General features: G+C 38.4%; 1 protein-coding gene across 1 annotated transcript; it reads right to left on the reverse strand.

Moving 5' to 3' along the window:
- Positions 1-5,158: 5,158 nt before the first annotated feature.
- LOC131784992 (uncharacterized) lies at positions 5,159-8,347 on the reverse strand. The gene is made up of 6 exons (XM_059101833.2): positions 8,213-8,347; positions 7,314-7,721; positions 6,927-6,973; positions 6,322-6,652; positions 5,839-5,870; positions 5,159-5,402 (listed from the first exon to the last, which is right to left on the reverse strand). The coding sequence occupies exons 1-6, from the start codon at positions 8,345-8,347 to the stop codon at positions 5,159-5,161; spliced, it is 1,197 nt and encodes a 398-aa protein (XP_058957816.2).
- Positions 8,348-9,626: the final 1,279 nt, after the last annotated feature.

Genomic DNA, 9,626 nt, shown 5'->3' on the forward strand with positions numbered 1-9,626 from the left:
CGCACCAATAAGTGTCTGTAAATTTATTGTTATCAGGAAGAAATCAAATAAGTTCATTTTGAATAATGATATAATGGTTTGCTTTTCACAACGGGTGACATTATCATTTTTTAAATATCTCTATCAATAACTGACCAGGCCAATTCACTTTCTTGATTAAACTGCCCGCAGCTGTAAACACAACAGCAAGGTTATAGTTTTGTAATTTCCTGACTCGTGTTGAAGCATACTGCTAAGGCTTTTGAACCAGGACGAAGAGCGTAAAAATGTTTTCGTCGCTGTTCTCCAAAAGTTCAACTTAGCTTGAAATTGTTCTTGAATGATACGCCTTTCTGAGATTCGAAGATAGCAGGACTAACTTTATCCGTACCACCATTCAGTAAATTCAATGATTGTTTTCAAATAAGTCCACTGTAAAATACAGGCGAAGTACTTTGCTCGCCGCAAAAGGTGACACTATTATTTGTAAGAGATCTCCTACCATCAACTGACTGTGACTGTTTGATATCTTTTTTATGGCATGGATGCGCTTTCCTTACAACTTAAACTTGACATAATTAAAAATCCAAAAGCGTCGGATTTTTCACTCAACAGAAAGCAAAATTCTAAGTTCAATTCTCCCGGGTTAAAAGTCCTAACTATATCATGAAAAAAATTATATTCATATCGGAAAATAAAGAAATGCTTAAGACAATGAGTTTTTGCAGTATTCTGTTCCCTCTGGATCTTAAACAAATATTTTTTTACTTACTACTTTGGTTGTCGAAGTCCACAAGACAAGAGGTTTCTGATCAAATAATTATGGTTAGAGATTTATAATAGTCATAAAACGGCTCTATGCCAAAACCCCTGCGGTCAAAAACAAAGTTAAGTTGTTAAAGTTAACTTTGCATATCCAATGACTAACCAATTTAGGCTTATTAAAGAAGCTTCTTGTCGTGAATGTTTTTTAACTGGATCGTCGTAAAAACAAGTGTATACAAACATACGCGCCTTTTTTTTCCGCTTCGGTTTCGCGTTACGCGCGCTCTGTAAGCTTTGTTTGCTTTATCAAGGTCGAGAGACTTTGAATCTTTTAAGAAATAAAACAAAAATGCAAAAATTGTTGGTGCCTGAGCCATATACCTACAAACTTGGAATTATAGCAGCTAAGTCTATTGAAAAATTGTTGATCATGAAAGAGATGATTACATGGCTATGTGTACAGGTTAAATTTTTTAATAGGCTATAAACAGTCATTCGTTTTTGGTAAGACATTATTCAAATACACGATCTCTTTTCACTCAAAAGTAAAAATAACTGATTTAAACAGCAAAGTTGAAACATGTAGTCAGCTGGACTTCAGAATTCCATATCGATATCGATTTGATACCGGAATCAAAATATGTATTGCTATGAAGATGTTTTGAACACAGTAATGGTATGTGTACGTGACGCATGCAAGATACAAATCACTCACCTTTCATAACGAACACTTATAACTACAGACCAAGGAGTACATAGGTGACTAAGTGCCTACTATCTGGCAATTGACGAATGGCCGTGAATCAAAAAGCTGAAAGACTTAACGAGGAACTTGAGTCTACATGTCTTTTTACAGAAAACGTTTTCCCGCTATGAGCCATGAATTTTTCGAAGATCGGGAACTTTGTTTATCTTACGCTTATCTTGCGCTTACCTATTCCAAAGTCCCCTTGAGATAAGTTTATTACATAGAAAAGCTTCTCGTGCAGTCCACTGTTCTCAGAAAGGAAAGAAGAAAGAAAGGAAAGAGACCAGGCCAGACCAGTAGACTAGAGGAATGTAGACAGTGTGCATAGGAGTAGAGTCAGAATTCCGCAGTTGAAGAAGTAGTCAGGGAATATGAAAGAGTGAGGGCCTAAGGGATTAACCAGAGTTACACAGAATAAAAATAAGCTTGGATATAAGTAGAATTGTGTACTAGAGAACCGAATAATTAGAGGAAAAGACGGAAAGGACAACAGGCCATTTTTAGCGAATAAATCCAAATGAGATGACAGCAGAAAAATTTTGTAAATGTGAAATTTCGTTCTACGCATCAGTGTGTCAGTATTTTGAGTTTGTATTTTCTATTTGAGGACACTTCGTTTTTCAGCAGTTTAGAATTTTCATTTAGCTTCACCTTAAGCCAGCTAAAGGAAGCAGATATGAAATGGAAAATACAATATCGGACAAAGGTTTTTTTCTTCATGCAATTTACTCATAACTAAAAATATACAACCTGGCAACAGCTAAAAAAGGCTAAGTAAACATTCGATAAGGTGAAAATTAGTCAAAAAAGTAATCAGAAAGATACCGTCAGAAAGTTGGATGAGTTGACACTCAGAGGATGGCATTTATCCAGCCTCAAAATTATTATCTTTAATCATACAAAATAGGTGGGCCCCAAAAATTCACAAATGATTTATTTCAGTATTTATGTGTGAAAAGGTCGCCTCCAAAGTTTTCTTATTCGCATCAGTTTGTTTTATTTTGTGTGGCTGTGGAAAGGCAAACTACGTGGAAAACGATATTGTATTCTCATCCGACTAAGATGTCTACCGAGTCGTATTTCAACCTCATAAACAATATTTGCTCTGTTAATACAAATAGCAGGTTCTGATGGTAGTGGTCCATGTTGGATTGCAGCGAGCTAAAGACGATTTTGACGAAAAAAGGTCTAACAAAACCATAATGTTGTTTGGCAAAAATTTTTCCTCGGGAAAACATCAGGTCCCGGTTGTTCGAAGGGTGAACAGCGCCATCCACTGGATAAATCTCTATACGGTGGATAGCTTAGTACATTTTGTTAACTCTTATCCGCTGGACAGCGATTTATCCGTTGGATAGCGTTCAGTATCCACCCTTTAACCAACTGGGCCCAGAATGATGCTGAAAGAAGCTTGCTAACATTTGACCTCTTTATTATGCTTTCTTTATATCAGTTTTCTCCTCCCAGCAATAACCTACTTCTCCCTCCTCCTAAAGAAATGTTTTTTTGTCTGTTCACTGTTTATTCAGTCTGATCCACTGCCATGCACGTGTTCAGATCTCATACGGTTTCTGCACTCAGCGACTTGGCGAAGAAAACTTTCTTGTCAGAGATAGTAAAACACTTTAACTGTCGGGTCTAGAATTCAGGAAAACTTGAAAAAAAAAACTGTTATGCCCAGTAGACAATAGATTTCAGCTATCAAATCAGAAGTCAGAGATCAGTAATTCAAGAGAACATCAGTTGATGTTCTTTTACTTATGTTTATTCGAAAACTCAGCTTCAGTGACACATTTAGGTTGCTTCTCTGTCTTTGTTCATTTGGAGTTGAAAAGAAATTCTTTCATTCGTTGTCGTGGAACTATACCCGTTCAAGACCACAACAGTCAAGTTCTACAATCGTTTTCAAGCCAAAAGGCTCAGAGAATATATTTATTTTCAGACGTTAAATACTTATAAGGTTTAGGTATTGGATACCCCCCGCCTGAAGTACTTTACATGTGATCTCAGAAATACCGTTTCCTGTTATGATGATTAAACAGTTTGAAATCTATCCTATTTGTTTTTGGTTTTTTGAGGAGCGCATCAAAAACAGAGTTGAGCATCGACTAAGGGACCAATATTGAGGGCCAATATTGCCAAGTGCGGCTCCAGCAAGCGTTTCTAATATGATGATATGATGATATGATCCACTCGGATCATTTGTATATTTTGAACAAGCGGCTTTGGATAACTTTTAAAATACGCGTGAAATTGATCCCTAATTGCCCTTGGGCCCATACGATTATAATACGAATACATATACAAATGACACTATTCTAAACCTCTTGACTTGGTCGTTGAGACCAAGATAATCGATCAGATTTGATTCTATTAACTGTGGAAATGGTGTGGTGACATCCGACTTCAATTGTCGCACTAAATCTATCCCTCAGTCCTTCTCTTTACTAACTTGATATGAAGCAATTATACCCTTCAGGACAGCCATTACTCATACACTGAATGAAGAAACTGAAGGTCCTGAAAATAGCCAGCTGTCTGTCAAATCATTTCACGTGCGAGAAGCCTACACTTTCGTTATCTATACTACAATAGATTGTGTAACTTCGTTACTGCGTTAGCAGGTAAGACACCAAAAAGCCTGAAAAATTTTTACGCCTAATAGCTAAATGTTTTTCCTTTTTGCGACAGATGGTTAACCCCTTTGAGACCCTCTACTTAAGCTTTCAATCAGTTTCAAAACTTAAACCATAAAAGTGTGATAAACAATTGTGCATTCAGTACAAAATCCTGTCTGTCTGCTTGGTGCATTACGTCTGACCAAACAGTGGATGATGGCAAATGGGGCAGCTGCGACTGAAAGAAAAATGAGTAGAATAAGATTAATCCTAAATACATTTTAAGGGAATAGGGAAGCAGGCGTGGAGAATTTTAAACCAAACTATGACTAATACGTTTTTTTTTATCTTTAGAACCAAGTAAAGCATTGTAGTTTCTGTTTCATTGTAGTAATCTTGGACACGAAATCTAACAAAACGGCTGGGCATCAAAAAGGGCAATTAATAATCATCTTATTCCGGTAGCAAAACTTATTACTATAGATGTGTGGACTTTTTGGGTGTACTTACACGCCATTCTGAATCATCGCAATAGCACACTCTCTGTGAACCTTGTGTGAGCATGGCAGGATCTGATAACCACTGAGCCCGTTCTGCAGTTAAGGGGAAAAGCGATTTCATTTATCATTCAGTGAACTCACACGTAATCATTATGTTGATGGACTCATAAAAAAAAAAGAAACTGTTGTTCGTAACAGCATTTGGCGTACAGACAAACGGAGCGGACGTCTCTATCAGAAGCGACCGAACGATTAGTTCTTTGATTGACTGATCGATTGGATGATCTTCAAAAGGGAAGAAAAGGAAAATTTGAGTTTATCAATGACTGTTGACATTTAAACTGTATCATTTCAAAAAGAAGTCCCTCTTAGAAAGGAAATATGATGATATGATGGCCCGTTACCCAGACAAGGAACTGTTTCATCGATTCACCATTACTTGAAGAACTTTAAGTGTGTTAGTAATAATTTTATGGCCCGGCCAATTAATTCGATCGCGACACTTATATCTAAACCATACCCACAACGTTTTACGAAGTTATTTTGCTTTACTCAGTGATCAGCCATCTAGCCTCCAAGACGCCAATGAAGTGACTCTCAAATGCTTTTATCAATCGTGCTTTGCAGTAGTTGCTAAAATCAGGGCCTTTAATCTCAGTCATTACCTCCAAACAGATGCAACATTCATCTTGTCCTGACTGTGGAATGTATTTGGGTTTTCCTTGAAGCCGTCTGTTCAGAGAAACATCACATTTGGAGATGTCGTGATGCATAGGGTGATCCATCACAATTCTAAATTGAAGAAGGAGATATAGTTAGCCTTCTCGCGTATAAGAAATTCCTTTATTTCCTAACAGGTTGATTGATGAACAAACTGATTACTTAACGTTTAGCATAAGCCAGACCGAGAAGACTTATACAGCCAAATCGAGCCAAAGGCGACAAAAGGGCGCACATTTTAGGTTTTTATTGAAGCCGTTTATTCAAACAAAAATGCATCGATCTCCTTTGTAAACGTTGTGATTCAGAGGGTGATCCATTACAATTCGAAACGAAGAGAGAGCTGTAGTTAGCCTTATCGCGAAGAAAAAATCTTTCATTTCCTAACGGGTTGATTAATGAACAAACCGATTGATTAACATTTAGCATGAGTCAGACAGGGAAGACCTATTCATACAAAGGAGAAAAAGAGCACGCATATTACAGGTTTCAGTCTGCTTGTACTTACTTCTGTCTTCCAGGATCCTCCCCTCTTAGATTCTAAAATGAAAAAAATACATGCTAGTTAACACCGACAAAATTTTGATAAGCGATTCTAACATTGAATAGCATGTCTCTTTTATATGGAACGCTCCTAGTTAGCCACTCGTGCTGAAAATATAATAAGGCAACTATCAAGAGGTTTTAGATTAATTTTTGAGCGAAAGATTTTCCATTACGCCCATCGTGGTAGTCAGGGACCTGTCATTTCAAATCGCCGAGGTGATGGAGGAGGAAGGGGCGGGGAATTTTAGGTTTGTAGAAATAAAATGTAGTTGATTCCCCTCCATCCCCAAGTCTTTCTAGTATTCTAATGATTTATCCCCACCCCTGATTGGCAGTCAATATCCTTGAGTCCCACCCTTATCCTTTGTTAGCGACGACTGATTCTGAAATCAACGTGATCGTCCCCCCAGGTGATAAATAATTACAGGGCCCTCAGTTAACTTACCTCCTCAAATGCCTCGCTAAAGTTACACAGAAGTGTATGAAATAGCTGCTGAGGCCACATGCTAACTTCCGGAGGCTGTCTTGCCTCCTTTCCTCTCTTCTTCCGTGCTCTTTCTGTTCGTATTTCATGCTCTTTTCTTTTAATTTCCCGACCAAACTCTTCACTTTCTCTCTCCCTCGACACCCTTTCCACCGAGGCGCACGCTCCTTCCACGAGTTGTTCCAACTCAAGCAGAGAGCTGCTACATCTTCTGTTCGTCAATAGGCCACGAGATTGACCAGGACGTCGATCAAAATTTTCTGCTGCATTGGTAACAACACTGTTTCTTTCTCTGTTAGCGCCAGAAGATAGAAAAGGACTTCTTCAGTACAATACACTGCTACCAGAGTTCCTCTGTTAAAATATACCCATAACGTTCCTACTTAACCTGACTGGTGCGAAGAGACTATTCCTGTCCTTTCCAGAATCGCAAAATCAAACATCTTGAAAATTTTGAAAATGACATCCTAACAACTAGGTTTAAGCAGCAACAGTATCAACTGTGGCACCAAATTTGCTGAATAATGAGCACTATTACTAACGAGCGATTAGGGCTAAAGACTTACAAGTATCTCTGTCTGTCACATTTTCTGCATATGGTGTCTCCCACAAACTGAAAAGAGGAAAAAAAAGGTAAAACTAAGAAATTTCAAAAGGGGTGCATGTGGAAAGAAGTAATGATGGGCAGCAGGCGAAACTGCAGGAACTGGAGTTTAGAAAATGAGATCAACATAAGTTTTATTTTGTTCACTTCCCTCTCATTCACGATTTCTTTCTTTCCCATTTTTCAGTTTGTATTTTTTCTTTTTTTATATGCCATCGTTAGTCACTTGAGTCATTTCATTCCGATATGAAAGAAGCTACGCAACTTTCCCAGAGCGGGTACGAGGAAAGGCGACTTACTGGTCAATTTAGAAGGAAAGCGATAAAATAAAAACATGTTATATTGTCACCTCATCGAGGCGGCATGAGCACCAAGGTCCAGGAACTGCCTCTTGCCATTCTTTCCATCCACTAGATCTTCTTATTTCCCTTCTCTCTCTTCCTATCATTTCTCTATTTCTTCTCATTCTAATCTCTGTTTTCCCTCTTTCCTGGTCCCTTTGAAGTTGTTCCCGCTCCAGCTCACGCTCTTCTCTTTCTCGCATTCCCCTGTTCATTTGGACCGTTGCTCTTGCTACCCCTTGCACCAATGCAAGACGACTGTTATTCGTGGACTCTAAAGACTCAACATTCCAAGGTCCTATGTTTAGCGGAGACAATGCAAACAAATTTGAAGCTTGAGAGTTTGTTAGGAAAACTTCGGCCGAAGGGGAACCAGCTGCAGACGAGTCGGTAGCAATGTTGTTTGACCCGGCAATCTGAAGAAATGAAACGAAATAAGATCATTTTCAAAGATTTTATTATATGGCTAGCTCCTCGAACGGGCGATGTAGACTCATTTTACTCGCTTGGAATGCTTGTTTTGATGCATCATAAATCTATGAGCTGTTTTTGTTTTAAATTAATAAAAAATGGCAAAATATCGCAAAACACTTATATGGGGCAGCCGCGACAACGAAAACAACAACGATTTTCGTTAGTTTATTTTGCAATTTCCTAAAGTATCTTTTTGTCATGCTGAGAATAAGTAGTTTGATCAAATTTTCTGGATCATTCAGTCTCATAGTTGTTTTTTCCAGTTTTTATGTCGTAGTCAATAAAAGCTGCGATCTCAGCTTCAATTTTGGTGATTGAAAATGACTTTTACAACGCCCTTCCTGCCCTAGCAGATCCTCAACGTAGTCCCAGAAAAGCAATATCAGTGTCCCTCTCTTCATCTAAAAGTTATGCTGTATTCAGTTTTTCTTACCTCTGCCCCCATCCCTGTGTCTTGGTCATGGCGTGAGCCATTTTGATTTCGAGAAAGCAGTTCCAAGCGTAAGGTAGGATCTCTAGTGTGTCTGGCCACGAAGGAGTCTATCAAACCATTAGCTTCGTTTTCCATGATACAAGTAATTGTAACTCAGGGAAGCCAATGCTGTACAAACAGAAAGCAGAATAGTTGAAGAAAAATCGGCTTCATAAGTATCTATTCAGATGCCTCTTTGTTTTAAATCAGAGGTTCAATTATTCCTATTACGTACAACACATTACATTATAACTGCAAGATATCTTAACATGTAAGGGTTAAATGCTTGTCTGTTGCAGCTACTGCCGTTATTCACAATTTTCGAAAATCTAGATAAGCAGGCAATGGACAGAAATGGATATATCGTCTGTTTCTAAGCTCTATTGAAGCTATAACATTTATTCAAATACCCGTGGGTTGCCCGGGGGAGGGGGATGTTGAAGCTTCGAATTGATCAATGCATTATTCCTCTGTCTCGCTTTCGCTCCTTTACATGCACTACCTTTTTGAAAACATCTGTGTCAGGGGTAGGTATTTGTTACTTATGTGCGTTGCGAAACACGACACTCATTGAGACTTAAACTCATAAAGGCACTGACCTATTAAAGAAGAACACAGTTCGAACTTGTTACTATTTTCAAGCTGAAAAAAAAACCACGTACATGGTGCCCACGCCACTTCCTTACCCCTATCTCACTGCCACCGAAAAGTAAATGAAAAATGGTTTCTTAGTTCTTGGGTCTTGGGTTTTAGCTTTCGGGGGTCTTCGTTTTCGCTACAACCGACATTTCAGTGATGAAAGAGGGTTTAATTCGAATTGATTCTTTCGTTTTTCATATAGATTAGATGTAAAGCTAGTTTAGAGCCATCGAAAAAGTTTTAAAAAATATCCTTCACGAACAGTCTCTTAAAGCAAAATAGATCTGAGAGTAAACTCAATTAGCGATTGCGTTCGCATTCCAACGAGGTAATTAAGAAAATGGTAAATTTCATATTCAAGAGATTTTAGGAAATCTTTACGACAGGACTCGAGTTTAAGTTATAAGAACACCTTCGATACGGCATGTTGGCGAGCAAAAAACAACTGGAACTCCCAACCACACTTCGTGATTAGGACCCTAAAGTCAGCCTCATGCCAAATTTCAGCCAAATCGGTGAGGTTAAGTGGCCGCGATTTTTTGAAACAGTTCGAAAGTTACAGACTATTGCTCTTAACACCGGTTTACGCAACGTGTGACGCTTTCATCGTTTGCTTTTCCTGAAGGCGTAAGCTTGGGCCGACTGTGGTTAAACTAACTAATTTTGGTTTCACTTTTTATAACCCGCGAAACAGGTTATAGGACAAGAGAAAAATTAGCATAATCACGCCACGCAT

The sequence above is a fragment of the Pocillopora verrucosa genome, chromosome 9 (assembly GCF_036669915.1).
Source record: "Pocillopora verrucosa isolate sample1 chromosome 9, ASM3666991v2, whole genome shotgun sequence".
Classification (NCBI taxonomy): Eukaryota; Metazoa; Cnidaria; class Anthozoa; order Scleractinia; family Pocilloporidae; genus Pocillopora; species Pocillopora verrucosa.

Coding starts and splice junctions, on each gene's coding strand:
- LOC131784992 (XM_059101833.2), bottom strand. CDS start 8,347: ATGGAAAACGAAGCTAATGGTTTGATAGACTCCTTCGTGGCCAGACAC. Junction 7,722..8,212: donor ACACAGGGATGGGGGCAGAG/GTAAGAAAAACT, acceptor TCATTTCTTCAG/ATTGCCGGGTCAAACAACAT. Junction 6,653..6,926: donor TGTGACAGACAGAGATACTT/GTAAGTCTTTAG, acceptor TGGCGCTAACAG/AGAAAGAAACAGTGTTGTTA.